Below are 22,307 nucleotides of genomic sequence, written 5' to 3'. Positions count from 1 at the left end.
AGGATTTCCCCTCTCTTTCTTGACAATTAGTTGTGTAGTTTGAAAGATGAGGAAGGAAGGTTTTATTTCTTAATCAGCATTTTAAGGAACTTGTGTAATGAAGGATTTCATGAGTTTCTAGAACCCTCCATTGCCGAGACAGAAAACACACTATACGTTTTCAAAATTTAGCACTCATGTTCATTTTTTCTTTGCTTTTCTTAACTGTTAAAAGATATTTTTAATTAAAAATATAAGGCCCCAAATAAGATAGAACATTGAAGGGGCAAACAACATTAAAGGGCAAAGACAGAAAACTGATAACTACCCAACAAAGCTAATATACTACATGCACTATGTATCAGATCAGCAATTCTCAGTAACAGCTAATTGAAACATGACCATGAGGTAAAACGTCTCTCCTATCAGGAGATGGCCAAAAGAAAATAGAATTAAAACAACAAACTAATATCCTAAGTCTGACGAGGTACAGAAGGCTACCAGCTAAATGTGTCTGCTTCTGGAAAAGAGGGAGACTCACCAGCTCTTTTCTGTGGAGCCTGAGCCCACGGGAGGACAGTGAAGTGAGCTCTGTAAGCACCCAATTAGCAAAGTGAGTGATGAATAAAGAGACGTGAGCTTTGATACCAGACATGATACTACTATTCATTTATCCTGTAAAGTATGACTTCACGTTCAGTGATCAATATTTTGGCGTCCTCAGGGATTGAGATTATAGGAAAATGCACAGCCCGGGCCCAGACCTCCACTATGAGCTCGTGACACTGCACTTAGATTTCTCAAAGGCACCTCCAACTCCACCTGCAAAGAGCTGACTTCACGGTGCTCCTCCCATAGTCGTCCTGCCCAGGGCACCTGCGCAGGGATAAGGTCTCCCTGCGTCTCCCAGCTCAGGCCCATCACTCACAGATGTGAATGGACCCCTCCTTCAGGGCCGAGATATCCTCAGTCACCGAGTCCCACCACCCTCACCTGACCTACCAGGTACTCACTGGCACTCACTCAGCACTGACTCTGTGCTGGAGACCACGCTGCACACTGTGCACACGTTATCTCACTGGATCTCCACAGCAGTCCTGGGAAGTCGGTACATCACTGCTTCAATTGATTAGATAAATTGTTCCACTTCCTTGAGTGCGTGATCCAAAGTGACACGGCTACTGAGCCACAAGCCTGGGACTGAAAACCACTTGAAAATTGAACACTGCTACACCTCGCAGCCATCCTACTCTGACTCATCACATCACCTCCTGCCGAGCCTTCTAAATGTTTCCAAGCATTCTGCAAGACAGAAGTGATCTACGAGAGCACCCCACCCCCCTACTTAAAATCTGTCAATGACGGTCCACTGCCCTTTGGAGAAAGCCCCACCGGGCCTGAGCACAGCCCAATGGCCCGGCATCCGCGTTCCCTGCGCGGCCGCGCCACCTCACCCACCACGCAGCTCTACACGTGCCGTGTCCAGGACAGGGATGCTGACTCCGTACAACTCGGGGCTTGTCTCACTCGAACAATCATCACCTTCTTCAGTGTTCAACTTCTTCATTGCTGACTCTTAGAAAAATGTTTTCTTAGGATGAATCGATATCTTTTTCCTTACAACTTCCCATCATTGATAATGAGCTCCCCACAAAAGACAGAAGAAATAATTCTCAGTCTCCTTATCTGTAAAGTGAGAATAACAAGGAAATATGTGAGGTTTTAAGAGAAATAATATTCATGTGAGGCTGAGGGACAATTCCATCATACAGTAAGCACTCAATATGTGCTTAATTAATATTAATAAGAATATATTGCATTCCAGCAACTTTCAATCAATGTTTTATGACTTTGTCCAACAGACTACTGACAAACAGTTGGACGAACCCCTTTGAACAGATCAGCACAGGCGTACTGGGAGAGGCAAGCGTAGACTCAATTTACAGCTGCAGCCACCCAGCACAACGGGGCGGGGGCAGTTTGCTCAAACTCTTACATGTTGCTTGAGCATTTAGTTGTCGTTATTGAATAATAAGACAGGTGTTCTTTAGTCAAAGTTCCTCAAATATAAATCTTCAAAGATTGATGCAAATTAGGTTTCAAGTACAAAACTCTCACTAGAAATTATTTGAAAATTATAGTCTTAGCTATTCTGCACATCAAAAGGGCATGTTCTTAATGTATCTGACTAAATACACTGAAAGGGTTGCTTAAAAGAAATTATGAAGAAGCCATCCTGAATAAGCTCTAAGTATCATCTCCACAAAACCCCACCCAATGGTCTCATTTCTCACTTCCACATAGGTGTTTTCAGGCAGCTTAACTTGGGTCTTGGTTTCTTATAACACGGGGCGGGGAATAGTTGTGGATAGATTTATGTAGCAAATATAAACCTAGGGTATTTGCTGTGAAGGAATTCTAGAAATAAGGAGATTGATATATATTCCCACCCATAAGAAACTCAGCCTTTCCATTTACAACAGCATTAAAAATAAAATGAGAGATACATTTAACCAAAATTTACAAGATTTGTACATTGAACTATTTGAAGTATCACTAAAATAAATTTTAAAAGATCTACATATATGGAAGATATCCCATTTTCATGGAATGATAGACAATATTCTTAAAAATGTTAAGACTCCTCAAAGTGATCTACATATTCAGTGGAATCCCTATCAAAATCCCAGCTGACTTCTTTCCAAAATTGAAAAACTGATCCCAAAATTCATATGGACGTGCAAGGGGCCCAGGACAGTCAAAACAACCTTGAAAAAGAAGAGTAAAGTTGTAGGACTCACTTTAAATTGTACTAAAATGCTATAGTACTAAGTCAGTATGGTACTGACATAAGGTTGGGTAAATAAATCTATGAGACACAATAAAAACCCAGGGGGAAAAAACTTACATTTACAGACAATTTTCCACAAGGGGGCCAACAACACTCCATTGAAAGAATAGTCTATTCAACAAATGGTACAGGGACAGCTGGGTTTCTTCAGGCAAAAAATCAATCTGGAATCTGAATACTCATATTTTATATAACAAATAAAAATTAATTCAAAATAGATCACAGACAGAAATGTAAAAATTAAACCTATAAACTTTCTAAAAGAAGACACAGTATAAATCTTTGTGGTCCTAGGATAGGCTTTGGTTTCCTAGATACAATACCAAGAGCACAAGTGATAGAAGAAAAAAGCAGATAAACTGGACTTCATCAAAATTAAAACCTTTTTCTTACAAAGGACACAATCAAGAAAGTGAAATGACAGTGGAAATGGGTATCTCAAGTGATAGAGTGTGTGCTTAGCAAGAAAAATAAAATAAATCAATACATCAAATTACCTCCCCTGTAAAGAAATTGTTTTAATGTTTAACAAAATATAGTGAAAGGACAATGTGCAGAGTCAAAGAAAAATTTTGCAAAACATGTATCTAATAAGAGAGTAGCATCCAGGATATATAACAAATGCTTACAACTAAACAATACAAGAAAATAGACCCAAATTTTAAATTTACCACAAATTTAAATAGATATACAAATGGCCAATAAGCATATGAAATGATGCTCAGCATCACTAGTCAAATCAAAATCAAAATGAGATCTCATTTTACACCCACTAGGATGGTTATAACCAAAACATGGACAATAACAAATGTCATTCAGGGGGCAGAGAAACCTCATATGCAGCCAGTGGAAAGGCACAATGGTGCAGCTTCTTTGGAGAAGTGTGGTATTTCCTCAAAAGCTTAGAGTTATATGGCTCAGCAATTCCACACCTACATATAGAGTCATCCCTCAGTATCCTCGGGGGGTTGGTTTCAGGAACCCCACACCCTGGATACCATAATCCAAGGATGTTCGAGTCCCTTTACAATCAGCCATCTGGATCCATGTAGTGGAAACTACAGATATGGCGGGCCAAATGTACAGCCAGCAGAATGAAAACATATTCTCATAAAAACTTTCACGTCAATATTAATAGCAGTATCATTCAGAGCAGCCAAAAGTTACTAACAATATCCATCCATCAATGAAATGATAAACAAAATTACCAAGAATAGGCCCACAAACTTTTGGTCACTTAATCTTTGACAAAGGAGGTGAGAACATACAATGGAGTAAAGACAGCCTCTTCAGCAAATGGTGTAGTGAAAACTGAACAGCTGCATGTAAATCATTGAAGTTAGACTACTCCCTCACACCATACACAAAAATGAATTCAAAATGTGTTAAAGACTTAAACATGTAGACAAGACAGTATAAACCTCTTAGAAGCAACCATAGGCAAAACATCTGACATACATCTCAGCAATGTTTTCCTAGAGCAGTCTACTAAAGCAATAGAAATACAACCAAAAATATACAAGAGGGATCTAATTAAACATACAAACTTTTACACAGCTAAGGAAACAATAAGCAAAACAAAAAGACAACCTACCTATGGAATGGGAGAAAATATTTGCAATAAATGAAACTGATAGGGGCTTAATTCCCAGAATATTTAAACAGCTTTTACACTTAATAAGAAAGAACAACAAACAACTCAATTCAAAAATGGGCAGAAGTCCTAAAGAAACATTTCTCCAATGAAGACGTACAAATGTCCAGTAGACACATGAAAAAATCTTCACTATCATTCTCAGAGAAATGCAAATCAAAACTGCAATCAAGTATCACCTCTAACCAGTCAGAATAGCCATCATTCAGAAGTTCACAGACAATAAATACTGGAGAGGCTGCGGAGAATTGGGAACACACCTACACTGTGGTGGGAATGCAGTTTGGTGGAGCCATTGTGGAAAACTGCATAGATGTTCCTCTAAAGAAAAAAAAATGACCTCCCATATGAACCAGCAATCCCACTCGTGGGCATATATCTAGAAGGAACCCTAATTCAAAAAGACACCTACACCCCAATATTCACAGCAGCACTATTTACAATAGCAAGACATGGAAACAAAATAAATGTCCACTGACAGATGACTGGATAAAGAGGTTGTAGCATATTTGTCCAATAGACTACTATTCAGACATAAAATAATAATAAAAAAATGCCATTTGTAGCAATATCAATGGACCTGGAGGATGTCATTCTAAGTGAAGTAAGCCAGAAAGAGAAAGGAAAATACCATATGAGATCGCTCACATGTGGAATCTAAAAAGAAAAAAAAAAAGAAACAAAAAGATAAACTTATCTACAGAACAGAAACAGACACAGAGACACAGGAACCAAACTATGGTTACCTGAGGGGAGAGGGTGTGGGAAGGAATAAATTGGGAGTTCAAGATTTGCAGATACTGAGTATGTAACAAATAAACAGCAAGTTTATACTGTATAGCACAGGAGAATATATTTAATATCTTATAGTAACTTATGTTTAAAAAGAGTATGAAAATGAATACAGGTATGTTCCTATTTAACTGAAGTGTTGTGCTGTACACAAGAAACTGACACAACATTATAAACTGACTAGAATTCAATGAAAATATATTTAAATAGACCAAAAACGAAAACAAAGAAAAAGGATACTATCAAACAAAAAGATTAAAGTATTGATTCAGGCTACAATATGGAAAAACCTTGAAACTTTATGCTATAATATGCCAGACACAAAAAGCCAAATAATGACCTTAAAGGTGAACTGTATCTAAGCGTCTTTTGTACTATTCCTGTAAATTTTCTGGAGGTTTGAAATCTATCAATATCAAAATAAAATGTATTATACATTAAAAACTTAAAACGCTTCCTCACAGGAGGGCTTTAATTATTAAATGCAGAAACGCATGTAAAACTCTTCGAACGACACTTTGCACGTCCACATACACTCACTGCTGTCACTGCCACTCAGAGGGTGGTGCCAGCGCTGATGAGAGCTGCCTCCACTCGCTCCCCTGCAGACAGTAGTGAGGGCCTGAGCTCTGACTGGTAGGGTGAGCGTGAACCTGGGTCAGACACATCCACTTCCCAGACTCTGCGTTACCCAAATTTCTTATACAAACTGCAACATGAAATGTAAACACGCTAGAGGGATGTATCTTACAACACCGGGAATAGAGACAAAGTTTTACAGTAAATATAAATGGAGCATCTATTGTACACCTGAAACTAATATCATATTTTAACTCAGCTATATCTTTATAAAAAATTAAAAAATAATTTTAAAATGTTATCACTTTAATATTCAATTCGGTTTTTAAGTAACTACTAAACAGCTTAGAATATATAAAAGCATTTAATTGTGCTGTTTGTTTACATATTTATTTACATTCAGACTCATGCTTAAAGAGAATTTAAACAATTTTTTTAAACACAGCTTAACTATCATAATAAAAAAAAGGCAAAACTGAGAGTGAAGAGAAAATGGAGATTAAATACTTAAATGAAACAAGGGGGAGATAAACTCATAAAAATGGATTCCATGAAGTCAGGGCAAGTGTTAAAAGCCGACTAGGAATTCAGCTGTAAGATTCCTGGCAGCTAAAGCAAAAAGAAAAAGATGATGGTGCGGGTGGTAGAGCGTGTGCTTAGCGTGCACGGGGTCCTGAATTTAAGCATCAGGGCCTCCACTAACAGATAAATACATCTAATTACCTCACCCACCAAAAGAGCTCCAAAGAAAAGAAAAAGAGAAATTTCTTTCCCAAAAAACCCTGATATTAAATTTGGATTAAATACATAAAAAAAGAAAAAAAGAAAAATAGAAAAGATAAGTGACACTGTGAAGGAAAAGCCCAGCTGGGCTAACAAGCTAAGTCACAAATCAAAGTGTGATAAGTGTCGGTTTACTGATCTAAGTTTTGCTGGGCTACCTGGTAAACCTGAAGTTTAGTGTCAGTTTACAGGGTTAATAAGCTAAATCGTAAATCCAAGGTCAACAATTGTCAATAACGTGATCTTCTCCAAATTGATAAGCTTCAGTGCACTGATTCCTTGCTTTTTGCTGTTTGAGCCTTATTGGCTAATAGCCCCATACTTGTATAATAGCCTATAAAACCTCATGTGCACGTCTTGGAGGTGCTCAGAGCTTCGGAACAGAAGCCCCTCTGAGCCCGCCAGTGTAATAAATCTCAGTACTCACACCCTCTGAGTGATTCTTGTTTCTTGGCTGGCCTGTTGTTTCTGTAACAACACAAGCGTTAATGCCCGTGAAATAAATCTGCGGTGACTGCTGTCAGGTCCCCATGTCTCACGTGGGAAAATCTGAAACATCCTTCTCACCACTCAGAGTCATCATAAGCCCACCCCACCCCTCCCGCCATTAAATGCAGGAGCACAGGCAGGCCCTGGCCTTTGGTGTCTCTGTGTCATCACAGTGAGATAGGATGGAAGGGGGCAGAGCACAGCCATTCAAGTAAGGCCACAGCAATTAACAGAAAAAGGGTGAAGGATTCAACACCCAATAGGCCTTGAGGCTCAGGATGAAGAGATTTAACTTCTAGCAGATCTTAAGCTTCAGTAAACACCCATTGTAATAGTAACATGGTGAATAACGTGCCACAGTCACCATGGCAGTCCAAAAGCTAGCCACCAAATGTCAGGGTGGGAAATGGCCAACTTCCTGGGAAACCCAGCCCCTTGCCCTAAGGCTGGTCCTTCTACTTATTAGCATATGAAACCACCAAGCCCAAGAAAACAAGCAACACAGCGCCACCTCTCGGTCACCACTCTCTCACCCTCTTCGGAGAAGACCCCCACTCTGTCTGTGGAATGTGTACCTACTTTTAAACTGAGCATCAAACCCCCAAACCTCGTGAAGTTTCTCTTGCATTTCAATGTATCTCTCTGAATAAATCTACTTTTACTCAACACTGGCTTGCTCTTGAATACTTTACTGCATGAAGCCAAGGAACAAAATCTGGTGTGGCACATCCCAAGGGCTCAACCAAAGCCTGGGACACAGCCCTTCTCATGCCCAGCATTTTTATTCTTGTATCAACAGGACTGGGCTGTGAAGGGAGGTCTGAGTCCCCAGCTAAGGGACAGAAGCAGCATCCAGGGCTCCAATTGGCGGGCAGCCTCTCCCCCAGCATGGGCCTTGGCGTCTGCCCGGTTCTCCGTGTTTCTCTGTTGTGCTGACTCCCCAGCCAGACAGCGTAATCCTAGGCCTGTCCCCACAAAACCCTTCTCTCCAAAATACAAGCACATCATTTCACAATCCTCTTGTTTAACCAGGAAGTGTTCAGCCCACTTTTTTCCTCCCCAATAAAGGACACAACTGTCCTGCCTCCCATCACACCACTTCTTTCTTTGTGAGAACTCTGCACTCGCCAAACTCCATCCTGAACCCAGGTGCCTTGCTGGCTGTGACCAAGATGTTTCTTTCTCACACAGCCTGCGTCCTATCACTTTCCCCTTGTTACCTTACAAAAGCCTTTCCTGAGTCACCCACCCCTCTGATTCTGAACTTCACAAAATGCTGAGGTTGCACTCACTATGTGCACACCTCCCAGGTTTTGACTAGGTTTCCTACGCAAGATCTTCATTAAGGAGCTGCATCAAGAAGTTTAAAGAGGCTATTCATACATCTGAGCGGAGGAGCCTGCAAAAAATTAAATGGCTTTGAAGAGAGAGTTAAACAGGGACAGAGAAGTCGCAGGTCCTAGTCAAGTGTCATGAGGCAAAATGTTCCTCAAAGGCTCAGAGTGGCTTCTGAACACGGAGTCTGCAGGGAGGAGGTGACAGGCAGTGAATGGGGTGAGTGATTTTGGGTACACTCCACCAGCTGGGGAAGAACAGGTTTTTTTCTAGTTTTCCAAGCAATTTCTTACTACCTTTTTCTCTTATTGTCACATACCATTTCCTACGAATTAAGAATATCATTGTCAGTCATTTGGGCCACTTGGGAGAAGCAACACGATGCCATTCACAGGGCTGGGGCATGACAGACACACCAGTCTAGGTTGAAAGACCAGTGAGGGTATTTCCAAGGTAATCAAGGGCATGCAGCAAACTCCCCAGCTTCAATGACCTCATCTCAAAACTGGGGCAAATAATACTACCAAGTAAAGTGCGTGATGATTATGGCTGACACCTTTTTGCTAGGTAAGTGCCCGTGACAGCTGCTGCTTAATGGGGAATGAGGACGATCAATGAGGCCCTGTCTACCTGGCCACACGCGACCTGCCTTCCTGCCTTGGTGCAGCAGCAGAGTTTCTTTAGCTGAGATGAAAGCCCCCAGAGCAGCCCCGATGGGAAAGCTTCGAGCTCTGCACGGCGAGACGTGTTCCTTTCCTTCTCAGAGCTGATCACAATTTGCTGTCTTCTGTTTTTATGTTTATCCCTTTTGTAACTGCCTCTCCTTCGGAGTTTTTGATCAAGCAGCGCAGGGCCAGGTGTGTCTTGCGGCCTGCCGGGTATTCTGGGCTGGGAAACAGCCAACTCCATATCTGGCTCTGGTGCTGAACGGAGAGAGCAGAAGGCCTAGGGGCCCATGCTGAACCAAGGCCCCTGCACCCAAAATCATGGTCTGACTTTGGGCAAATTACACAGTCTTCTTTATCATGAGATTCCTCATCTGTCCATGAAAATAACTGCCTATGGCACACAGAGTTACAAGGATTAAAGGAAATCACCAAGTTTACAACCTAGCCAAGGGGCTACCAGTGCATCCTCAACAGACAAATGCTGCCTTTACGGCTCTGACACACGCTTAGCGGGGCGGCGCCACACAGTGAACACTGCTACGTGCCAGTGTTTTAAGTGCTTCATGTGTGCTATAATACTCTTTAAAACTTACAACAATCCCAGGAAGAAACGAATATTATCATGCCCATTTCACAGATTCTCCAACAGGTTAAGAGAGTTTACATTCTAGTCCAAGGCCCTATGGTGAAAAAATGGCGATTTAAACCGGAATCTGGGCCCAGGCCTTGGCTCCATCTCTATCCCATCCACCTGACCACTTGCTTATGAATTCCACTGGTCCAATACACAAGTTTGCAGCCGGCCAGCTCTTAAACGCAATGTGTGCCACCGTTTGTCAGTGTTGGTTAATTACCATAAACATTTCTCAGAAACCACTACAGTAAAGAAAAGTGGACTTAAGGAATTCTGCACTGAGTTCTCCTGTAATGTGCAGAAACCCTTCCCGACACCACCAAATACCAGTGTATGTTTCCTCCATGTATATGTTTGCACATGGCTTATTAAAGCAGAAGGTACCTGCAGTAATTCCATCTCGGTTGCTTTCCAAGTTTGCAGATTATCCATAATCAGTCTGTGAACGAACATAGTACAATGTGAATGAGAATACTGCAACCATGACAGTAAACAAAGAATACTGAAACCAAGTCATTAAAGGCTGCCACCACCCCCAGCTAGGACAAGCCTGCAGCCCAGCTGCTACAGCAACTCACAATGGTGTCCTCTGAGCAGAATCAGAATAAGAAAGGACAGGCTACTGGTCCTAGATAGCTAGGTGCTTGTCTAAAGAATGAATTCAGTGAGTCCAAAATATTTGCTTCCTCCCATACATAGAAAAGCACTAAAGTCTTGAACTTGAGATACCTGGCTTTCTTTAGATAACAAGAAATCTTTTATTGTTCCAACAATCTGGTCTTTGTTGTAAAGTTCCTATATATCCTAGCTCCTTCGCAACCTCTTTGGAGTAGTCCCTCAGAGAGATCTGGCAGGCTGTCATCCCGGCTCGAGCCCTCCCGCCAAATAAAACATAACTCTTAACTTTTAGGCTGCACATGTATTTCAGTCAACAGTTTTGGACACCATGAAGGGACCCACGGCAGACTTCTCTCCACCTGGACTCTCCGAGTAACCGGAGCCTTGGTACCAGCAGTGGCCCTTTGTGCCATCCGTTTCCTCGGGGAGTCCAGATGAATTTGGGTGAGTCTCTCCTGGTTCTCGGATCTCACATATTGGTTGATGATCCTGAGTTTTATCTGGCGGTGTATCCAGGTACGTGGCCCTCCAGTTGAAAGAAATTGGGGTGAATTACCCACCCAGTGGAGACATACTGGGTGGGGCCTGGTTGAAAGATAACAGGAAATACCCACCTTGAGGAGATGTCCAAAGTGGGGCTGGTGGAAATATATGAGGAAAATACTCAACCAGGGGAGACATCCCGAGTGAGTCCAAGTTCAAAGACACTGGGTTCAGGACTGAGTGGTTAGGTAAGAGGCTGGTCTAATATTTTCATCAATTTGGTTACAACCATTGAATTTTTCAGGATAAAAGTAAAACTCTTATGAGGAACCTTTCAACTCGAAAATTCGGACCATCCTCCTGGCTTGTAACAGCTTTCTCGGGTGACAGAGAATCTTCCAGCAGTGGTAGTGACAAAGACTTCATGCCACAGAATTGTCCCTGTGGGAAATCTTACCAACAAATTTATTCTGGGAACCCGACCTTACAATGGGGAATAGAACATACAAAAAAAAAAAAAGAAAGAAAAGAAAAGAAAAGAAAAAGAAATGACAGATTGCCTGTCTCCAACTATTACCCCAGCCAGGTTTATGTACATACAAAACTTACAACAATAATTGGGATTAAGAAAAAAAAACTCACTCTGAAAGTAATTAACAAGCCTGATAAAAACATTTTTTGGAATTCTGAACTTATAAAAACAAAATCCCCTTTAGGGGGAACTTGGATTTCTCTTCCTGTGTCCTTGAAATGTAAATGTTTTATCTTTCTCTGGGTGTATTAAGTGTGTGTATGTATGTATATATATGTTTACTTTATTTTTTAAAGGAAACCTTGGACTCTGTCATACAAAAGTTTCAAGTATTGTGTACATATGGTGGCCACGCAAATAAATTGGATTCTAAGCAATTCTTTGTACCAATTTTCTGATATTTTGCCATCTTAAACTTTGTTGCATCAGCCTGGACCACAATGGCCTTTAGCTTTTGGAGAGAAAACCTTTGAATTTTATTTAGGCAACACCCCGACAATCATGTGGAAGAGCCGCTTCTTCTTATTGGTTTAAAATCACTATATATATATATATATATATATATATATATATATATATATATATATATATATAAATATATATATAAATTGATGGCCATATGATGGCTCTTTTAATTTGGAAAAACTTTTAAATTGGTGAAAGTTTAAAGAGATCTCATTATAAACAGCTGTTTTATTGGTACCTATTAAAATCAAGTTTAAATGTAGAAAAATATATCTAATGGTTAACCTAAGAACTTAGTTAAAAAAATAAAACTGGTTTGAAAAGCTACATTTGTGTTTTTCCTTCCCAATAAATGGTTCTAGAGATGCTAATAAAAACTTAGAATAATTAATGTTAATTAAATTGAATAACTGGAAAATAGATTGTAAAAATGTCATTAAAAAACGATAAGTAGCTTATCCCAAATGGATAAATATTTTTATATGGTTATTTTGAATGAGATAAATAAAATGGACATTTTTGGATTTACATACAAGGTTTTGATACTACATTACGTAAAGTTAAAAAAAAAAAGGACCAAAGAAATCACCTACTCCCCCCCAACATTAAAGTTCAAACAAGTCCGTTTTATTTACCACAGTTTAAAATATATGTATATATAGACTGAAATACTTCATCAGTATTTGCGACAACAGACCAATTAATGAAATTAAAAACTGAGAAGGGCCTAAGCTCTTTGGCTGAAACTTGGGCATCCTAGAGACTTCTATAAAATTATATACAATGCACAAAAAAAAAAAATGCTTCTGGCACTCCTTCTAGAAATAAGAATTATTGATTAAACCTAATAAATATAAAAATTAAAGGTATAAGATTTAATAAAATTGAGATAAAAGATTGTGAAATTGGTATATTTAAATGGCCTTTATACAATCCTTTTGCTTGTGTTGTGGGATAGGTATGTTTCAGTGGAAAAACGCTTCCCCTTCTTGGTATTATAAGGCTGGGCACATATCTGTCCCTCTGAAAATATTAATTGAACAAATTAAAGGAAACCAATATTGATACATGAGCCGTCCAATATAACGTAAATCTAAAAACTAATATTGAGTGGCTAATAAAAAAATATAATTAGAGTTTTACCCTGGGTTTAACTTATAACTCAAGGAAAAGAGACCTTACTAAATGCCTTATGCAAGCTTTGGAAGACATGATACAGTAAACCTTAAAGTTTTAAAACATGGAATTCTTTGTTTACAGCTCTTCTCACTGACACAAAAATGTCAATTAAGGAGATAAAATTGGGTCTGGTTGACAGAGAAGTTCTCTGGGGACCTGGAAGAGAGTGTCTTTGTCTTGCAGATCAGAAATATAAATACAACAAACAGTGACCTTAGACTGAGCCTAATTCCCTCAACGAAATAGAACTTAAGGCCAAGAAATTTTTGGCATTTTAGAACTCAGAACTCTGACGGGCCCTTCAGACGTTGTGAAGAAATCTTAACTGTCTGTTTCATAAATAGTAAGCCTTAGTGATTTGAGCAAGCAAATTCAGCTTACTGCAACTTTTATTATACTTATCTTATAAGTAAGTTTTAAAGGGAAGCTATGAGATCTCTAGCTTTTGTCTGATTATAAGCCAGCATACACATTATAGTGGTGAGATATTTCTACTGATAAAAAAAAAAGTCAAGGTGAAAGAGCTCTGCTTAATTGACGTAAAAAAATAAGAACTTAAAAATTAAGTATTTTTAAGATAAAAACTGAACAAATTGACTTTCAGCATCACGTGAAATGGAAAATATTCAATATTAAGATAATATTTGATATTGTTTAGTTTAAGGATGTTCTAATTAATATAGACATCTTTAAAGTCATCAATATTAAGTATAATACCTTTACTGTACCTAGGTTTAATGAAAGTCAAATAAAATCCTGTTATATCTGTTGCAGATTTGTCAAAAAAAAAGACAGTATTAATGTGGTGTGGTAAAATTTTAAGTAAATTAAATGCAAATGAGATGAGAGCTTTGGGTAAATATTTAATATATACTTTTAAAATGTATGCTTAAGATAATCTGTAAACGTTTGGTATCTTTAAATTCTAGAGATGTGCTAAATTAAGTTAAATGATGGGATTTATTAAATAGCTATGCCATTATGAGATAAAATAAGATTGAAATATGAATTACTTAACATTTAACTTCCTCTTACAGTGAAACTAAAGGTGTTTAGAAATATTAATAAATGGTTGGTGCCACACCGAAAAAGTCTCTATTATTAAGGGAATGATCTCAGTATCCAAGGAAAGTAATATAAATGTGTAAAGGAAGATATAAGAATGGAATTATATTTTGTTAATGAAAAATAGTGACTTTCTCCTGAAGCTGGTTACTTCTGAATGGAAGAGAAAATAAGGGACACACTAATATGAGTATAGAAATCTGTGGAAGGCTTGTGGAAAAGGTAACCTGAGGAAAGTGTTTTGTACGTGGTCAGAATTGGCTAAGTTTAGAATCAAATTGGGCAACGTAAGTGAAACTTAGAACTAAGCTGGTACAAGAATAGATTTGGTTTTCTCTCTGTTAAGAGGAAAATATTTTCTTAAAATGTTAATCCACATTCAGTAACAGATTGTAAAACTACTTATACCACTTAGCTGATCTGTTCTGCCTTTACTTTTGATGTATTTTCTTGTTAATGAATTAATACTACTTTACAGTGATCTATATGTTTATCTGACCAAGTGTTCTGAAATCTTTTAACAGGCTCTACAAATATCAAATTCTAATTAAAGTTCTTTTAATCTCCAGTTAAGTTTGGGATGCTACAGAGGGCCCCTGAAACATCCCAAAGAGAGATTTTAAACTATAAATTTTCATTTGGCATTTTAAATAACATGGAATTGTCAAATGAATCATAAAACTTCTAAGGTTATATTGAATGAGAAAATATTATTAATATAGATATTGTAGAAATTATATGGACTCCCTAAAATTCTGGTATATCTGAAATGTTACCAGTGATAATTATGGTTATAGTGAACAGGTTTCTTTATCGATTATAGTGTAACGGTGTTTAACCGTGCTTTTAAAACTTTTGTCATTTATAGACAGTTAATTGTTTTCTTCTGCTGGTTTTGCAAAATGCTTTCTCTTCAAGGAGATTTACTGTTTTCCAATAAATTTCAAACTATAGCACTGAACTAAACTTGGTAAGAAATTTTAAAGTTCTAATGGAAACTCTCATTAAAAGAATTAGTTACATGGGACTGAGTAAACTGGTGAATATGATTATAATTTTTGATATTGTTTGAAATACTACTGGCTTTTAACCTGTTTCCCAGACATAAAGAATCTCTTCTCCTTAAGCTAGTTATGGTTCACAGCAATTTGATAAATTATACCTATGTAATCACACGTGGAACAGTTATCTTTTCTCTCTATCTGATCCCTCAAGAGACTAAAAACACTTAGGTCCCCAGTGGCTCTATCAGACAAATTAGGAAGTTCATCTCCTAATAGATATAGGAGTATAAAGGTATTTTAAGGATTTTAAAGAGAAAAGAATTTACCTAAATCTGTAAGGCAGAAACCCATGAAAAGCCTTGACGTGGCTTTCTTGGCCTTAGCAAACCTTATTAACATTCTACCCTGAGACTCCGTATTAAAACTTCCAACACAGCCAATTTAAAATAGCCTATATTATCAAATAATCAGACTTCACTTGTAAAGAAATTAATCTTCATTTGGTTTTATTTGAGAAAACTGAGGGTAACCTTAGAGAGAAAAAAAGATTATATTTTAGTGGATACTAATTCTAGTTTTGTTAATTGAGGTCCATATTTACTAAGACACTTCCCAGATCATTCCTTGCTGTAATGTCACATTGCTGTACAGTTTAATTGAATTATGAAAAGGATACAGTAGGTTTGTTTGTGAAGCTCAGTAATCTATCCTTGGGTAAAGTTCCAATGCCCCATGACCTGCAGCCAGGGGATTATACATACTGGAAGATGGATGACTTAAATTACTGTCTCCAACCTGAATGGAAGGGCCCTTTATCAGGAACTCTTAACTAGACCATACACACCAAAGCTGAAGGAAACAGACTCTCGGATTCATTTCCTATCAGAAACAGCCCCTGCAGTGCACTGGCCAATAGAGCACTGCTCACGTTAAAGCAGTGCCCAATTGGAGAAAAAGCTACCAGGCCAGGATGAGAAGAAGACGACATCTGAGCTAGACAGCTGACCCAAGACACCGGACCAGGCCTGTATAACAATTACTTTGATAATTTCTCCAATCTTTGATTATGAACTACTCAAATTGTTAAGCTTATGATAAATTACCTATGTCTAGTACTTCTGTGTTACCTTGGTGGGTTTCCCTACTACAAGGCTCTAACTAGATAGCCCTCAGAAACATTATTCTCAAAAGAAATTATAGTTCTGCTTAGGCCACTGTTGATCTTACAAGGTGGGAGACTTCACCTGGCCAATTAATACCTGCTGTGAGCCTGAAAATAAATATGAACTTTCTCATAAGATCAAACTCAATGAGAAACACAAAATTTTAACCCAAAAATACAACTTCTCAACTATTAAATTCTTACTCGTGACTTTATTAACGTTACTAGTTGTATTACTTATATCCTGTCTAATTTATAAAATTGTTGTCTGTTACATTTCCCAATGTGTAACTAGGCCTACAAGATTGATGATTGCTAAACATCTTGAAGAAACAGATAGAATTTATAACTTTGAATAAAATAAATATAATAGTGTGATTCTAGGTATGGGAATGAGCAAAGAAGGGTAAACACTTCCTGGATCATAATAGACTAGTAAGACAGGTGATCCAGAGAACTTTTAGTATCAACAAGGCCTAATAAAAAAATCTAACACCTTGAATGGCAATTCAGAAGATTCTTCACCTGAACTAGGAATGAGCCATCGTAGCACCGTGGGACAAAATTGGTCATGAAATGTCTCTCAAAATATTGGTCGAATTTAGGACCAAGGGGGAACACTGTGAATGAAAATACTGCAACCATGTCAGTAAACTAAGAATGCTGAATCCAAGTCATCAGTGGCTGCTGCCAAGCTCCAACGAGGAGAGGCCTGAAGCCCGGCCTCTCAGCCACTCACAGAGGTGCCCTCTGAGCGGACTCAGAGTAAGAAAGGACAGGATACCTGCCCTAGATAGCCAGGGGCTTGCCAAAGGAATGAATTCAATGACCCAAATGTTTGCTTCCCACCATACATAGAAAAGCACTAAATACTTGAACTTGAGATATCTGGTTTTCTTTAGATAACAAGCAATTTTTTTATTGTTCCAATTACCAATTAGCTTCTATATATCCTAGCTCCTCCCCTACCTCTTGGGAGCAGTCCCTCAAAGTGATCTGAGAGGCTGTCATCCCGGCTCGAGTCCTCCAGCCAAATAAAACAAATCCCTTAACATTAAGGCTGAACGTTTATTTCAATGAAGTCCCAGAATAGACACAACTCATCAATTCTGTAATGGAACACACTGAATCAGGAACCAAAAGCGTGTTCTAGTCCCGAAAAACTACGGTTTCCTCATTCTTCCTGTCATTATACAATCCCTCCAGAACTCATTAACTTTCTGTCTGCTCCTCTGGCAACCAAACTCATAGAAGAGTCAACTCAGCAGAGCGCCTTGCTGGGGAGAAACCCCGCAGCAGCACTGCAGGCTACCTGCGCTCCCGAATGCTCTGCTGACCCTTGGTGTACTCGGTGGAGACCAGGCCAACAGAGCTCTTCCCAACAGCTGCAAATTCGCACACGTTAAATAAATCACTTTATTTTATACGATATTTTACGTATATACCCATCTCTGAAAACAGCTTTGCCAGAAGCCCAAAGCTTCAACATCAATCTGCAAAGGCAAATCCGGACCCCAAGGGAAAACAAGACTTAAGACGACGCTAAGGCCTCCAAAGTTCTCTCCACGACCTAAAGCCTCCAAAGTCCTCTCAAGGACCGTGAACCAAACTGCCTGCAGGTCTGCAGCTGCAGGCAGTTACATGACTGGTTTTAAAGCACCCTCCTCCTGCCCTCGGGCGCTACAATGTCCCTCTACGCCCTCCCTTCTCAGGGTAAGAGCAGCAGCTGCAGAACCTTGCAGGGCAGCACTGACAGGACTGGACAAAGAGGATCAGAGCTAAACTAAGCCTTCTGATGACACGAGCTTGTCACTTTGTCACTTTACAGATGAAGATATATAGAGAGAGGTGGGGTGATATTGCTCAAAGTCACACCGCAAATAAGTGGCAAAGTCTATATCTCTGTTCTTCCCTTCGGCGTGACACCCCAGCTGGGAAGCCCACAGGATTCTCTCGTGCCTGCCTGAATAGTCCTTTCCTGTCACTCATAACTTAATACAGGGTCTGACTCTAGCGTGTCTTTTCAGCATCTTTTCCCTCCAGTCTCGCAGGAACAAGGCGGTTTGGGCCACTGTATGACTTCCGGCTCCCAGAAAACTCAGTGCTTAGGCTGGTCTTGCCTATGCATCCGGCCCCCTGCTCAGAGGCTCTTCCTCCCCTGCAGGAGGACGTTCACACTCTCCGCAGGGACACCCCCTCAGGGGAGCCCTCTTCTCGCCCTCAGCACGGCAGGTGTCCCAGGCCACATCCCGAGCTGCCCCATTAGGACTGCGGGTGCCCAGGTCTGCTAATCAGACCAGCAGCCTCAGAGCCAGGGATTATGCCCGGGCCACCCTGTAAACCTACTGCCCTCCTCACAGCCCCCAGCCAACAGATCACCTGAAGTCACAGCAAGTGCCCCACCCAATCCACAAGCCTCTTCATTTGCCAGCACCGCTGATGACTGGTCTCCAAACTTTGGTCAGTTTCGCACAAAACAGCACCTTCAACTGTGAAGTAGGGGGTTTTCACTTCTGCTCCGCATCCTTACTGGAAACGTCAAGGGAAACGAAGAGGCCTTTTCTCAACACTTTTCTGATGACACCCTCCCACCCACAATACTCATATGCTCAAGAGCTTTGGGTCCACCTGATTTTGTTTCTCTTACGCTAAGTGGCTCAAAACACTGCGGGATTCTTTCTCCTTTGAGGGTATTAGCACTCAGTATATCGGCTTTAACCTGTTTTTGTCTCTGTCTTCAGTATCCTTAGCAGTTGCCACTTCTTATTCCCTTCAGCAGCCTCCCTCCCAACATCTAGTCTAGGAAATCTGCTGTGATGAGGGGCCCGGGGGCAGTCACAGAAGATGCAACTAAGGCACAGAGAGACTACATAATTTGCCCAAGAAAATCAGCTTCAACCCCCAACAGTGTGTGTCACTTCCCTGTTTAACTCTTATGCTAAGCAAGCTAACTTTTTGTAGATTATGGTTATAAACAGATGAGGTATCAAAATACAAACAAGGACACACATCAATTCTAAGATATTCCTTAACTCCAATATTTTGTTTCTATTTATTTCTATTAAGAAAATAAAGAACCTCTGCAGTCTGAATAGCAAAATTTTACTGGGCTTTAAATCCAGAATTCAGAGGTGTTAAGTGAGTCATTACTCATATTTATTTGTATGTTCACAAGACAAAATGATTTGAAAGTCCCTCTCCCCTCCCCCTACTCACTACTGGCTCTCACCTGAGCTCCCAGACCACACATTTAACAGCCTTTAAATTTACCCACAGCTGAACTCCTCAGTTTTCCCCCAGAACTCCCTCTGCAGCTTTCCTCCTCAGAGCACCGCAGGAGTATCTTTTACCTCATTAATTCACACAGAAGCCTGGGCCTTACTCCATCCTACATTCACAGACAGAATTAATCCTTTACTTTTTACCATCTAAACATACCTTCAATCTGTTCGCTTTTACCCAATGACCGTCCCACCACTCTAGTGGAAGCCACCAACACTGCGCACCTGGACTCACGAGTCTCCCAAGTGGCCCCACAGCCACTCTCCCCTACTTGAGACAAATGGGATTGTGCCACTCCCGTGCTTTTGGGACTCTTTTCAAACTCACTGTTCTTAGAAGAAACCCCAATTTCTTCACCTGCTGAAGGTCTTTGCTATAAAATTGTCAGCTCAGGGAGGGCAGGACACCCCCTTTTCCCTCGGCCCCACCCTCTGGCAGAGCATCAGCTTGGGAGGACCTGCTGAGCTACACCAGCCTGTATTCTAAACCTGGTCTTGTGTTCTTAGCAAACTGCTTCACTTTTCCATACAAATCCAAGGAAGATTAGAAAGATTTTAGATGTTTAGCTAGACTATTGATTTGGGGATTTTGCACTAGCAACTTGCAATTATATGTTCTAATGATTCTGTCTTCTTAAAACCACACCCAGATTAAAGGAGTATTTGTGGAATGTCTTCGGAGTAAAAGAGACTGTACTTTTATAGAATTTATATTTTATAACATGAACAACCCAGGCAGAATCACAAATGAAACTGCCTCACAAGTGACAGAAGACAGGTGAGAGGCATAAAGCAACAGGTAGCAAAGATGTTAACAGCAAAGTTGATTCTCCAACCCCACCAAAATTTCCTGAAAGAATCATTCTGAATTTTAAAAGTAAAAGAGAAATGAAATAAATAATCCTCTTCATCAGGGTTTCAAGATCTCACTCCAGATTCTTTAGCAGGCCATACTGAATCCTAGCACAGAAAAATCAGATGGACTAGAGGTGAGAAAGTTCCAGGAAAACTGCAGTTATTCCTCAACATCTATAAGGACATACACTCACCTGCCGAAGGTGAAAGTAGACCGCATCCTGGAGAAACTCGGAAGCTTCCAGGCTCCTCTTCTGTATGCCGAGGACACGGACAGCTTGGAAGCGTGCTTCTAACTCAGTCACTGGCATTCTTACACTGCAGGGGAAACGGAGGCCCCCAGTCAAGAGCAGAGATGTTCCTGTCATGTATCACAGGCCGTGCCTCGCGGACTCAGTGCCCTGCAGCAGCCCGGCACCAGGCGAGGACCAGCAGCATGGCCCACCCAAGCAGGAGGGGCACTGTGCTTGAGAAAGCCCATCCCCGATGGGGGCAAGTGGGGCTGGTGGGGTTCAGTGAACCTGTAATTGCCCACAGAAATATGCCTGCATTCATTCAAGTGATGCAAACAACAGTATCAGGCTATTTAACAAAATTTCAATTGTCAGTGGAAATTTTGCCGTTCCTTTCCCCTTGTCCTCTGCACTCTGAGACAGGCTTAGGCTCTCTCACACCTGCAGCTCTGAAGCAATAGTTGTGAAGTCATTTTACTTTGCTGCAAGTGTCCTCATTCCCCGTTTCACATTTTCTCTCCTCTCTTAACACAGTCGGATATCTTCCTGGATCCTTCCCTGAGTTCCTTGTTCCTCCTCCACAGATCCTGAGATAAAGTACAAGTGAAGACACATGACCAGAAAGGCACTGTGGACTTGAACGAAGTCCTCAGTGACCCCCTAGGTGAGTGCTGCCCACCCCTTACCTTCGATTCTCAAGGTTCTGCCCAGGGTGACATCCAGCCCAGAGAGGTGGCCCAGGTCAATTAAAACCTATGTGGCTTGGGCGCGGGGACAGGTACAGGAGCTGGTTCCGGAGCCAGGCCCCTCACCACCTGTGCTCCCCTCTCTCCCGAGGCCCCGCTGCCAAGTACTCAGGATCCGTGATCTTATGTCCTACTCTTCTACTCTACTCCAAACACTTTTCCTTTTCCTTTTTCCCCTAACTATCCCCAGCTGGAGTGATTTTTCAATCACAGTATCTGAAAAAATTTCCTGAAGCCGAAAAACAGGTCTCCAGAGGACAATGCCCATATGCTGGTTCCTGAAGAGAGCCCCTGTCTAGGGGGACCCTCACCAACACTCACAGGGCATCAGACATGTTGCAGGGTCGGCCACCCCAACAAGAGTTTGCTGTCACCCCAGGGCCTGCACAGCATCCCTGCTCACAAAAATATTGTTGGCCCACTTGTCGGTTATTAAGAAGCAAAAATACAAAATTGCTCATGTTTCTTACTAAAATTATCTATGAAGCTGAAAAGGGAATTGTAATAAAAAAGAACAATTTTGACCCTATGTTTGATCTATTCTTTTGGCTTTAAACCTGTGCCCTGTTTTCTAGGCTCAGACTTGGTAGATCTGCACCATTTGTAAAAGAAAGTTGCCTTTAGCGTGAAATCTACAGGAAAGCCTATTCTCCTGGCCCTGATCTTTAAAAATGTTAGCTCATCTGCACTTCTGTAGAGATGGCATGTTGCAAAATAGAGAATAACCTTTGTTTTTTTGGAGGTTTTACAGGGGCACCATGATTTGATCCACATGGACACCTGCAAGAACAGCGGATTCAGAGGACAAACAATTCATGCAGCAAGAAGTATGCAACAACCAACCACAACCCAGCCCCTTTTTATTATAAAAGGAGATTGAATTCTGACTTGGGGAAGATGGATCTCGAGGACATCAATCT

The 22,307-nt window shown here is 40.4% G+C and overlaps 1 protein-coding gene across 2 annotated transcripts in view; it reads right to left on the bottom strand.

Moving 5' to 3' along the window:
- Positions 1-20,856, bottom strand: part of LOC116277339 (trafficking protein particle complex subunit 9-like) — a 29,600-nt gene extending 8,744 nt beyond the window's left edge. The window contains exons 1-2 of one of the 2 annotated variants that reach the window (XR_012070230.1): positions 20,603-20,856; positions 1,629-1,665 (exon numbers count right to left, since the gene is read on the bottom strand). Coding sequence is in view for 1 of the 2 variants with exons in the window: in XM_072957809.1 (XP_072813910.1) it covers positions 20,603-20,628 (26 nt within the window). In the remaining variant the exon portion in view is untranslated. Of the gene's footprint in view, positions 1-1,628; positions 1,666-20,602 lie in introns of those variants that run through there. The other variant, XM_072957809.1, reaches the window with a different exon arrangement.
- Between the last annotated feature and the right edge of the window lie 1,451 nt (positions 20,857-22,307).

The sequence above is a fragment of the Vicugna pacos genome, unplaced genomic scaffold, assembly GCF_048564905.1.
Source record: "Vicugna pacos unplaced genomic scaffold, VicPac4 scaffold_77, whole genome shotgun sequence".
In the NCBI taxonomy this organism is placed as follows: domain Eukaryota; kingdom Metazoa; phylum Chordata; class Mammalia; order Artiodactyla; family Camelidae; genus Vicugna; species Vicugna pacos.
The sequence above is the reverse complement of the archived record's forward strand: the minus strand, read 5'-3'. Positions and strand labels throughout refer to the sequence as shown.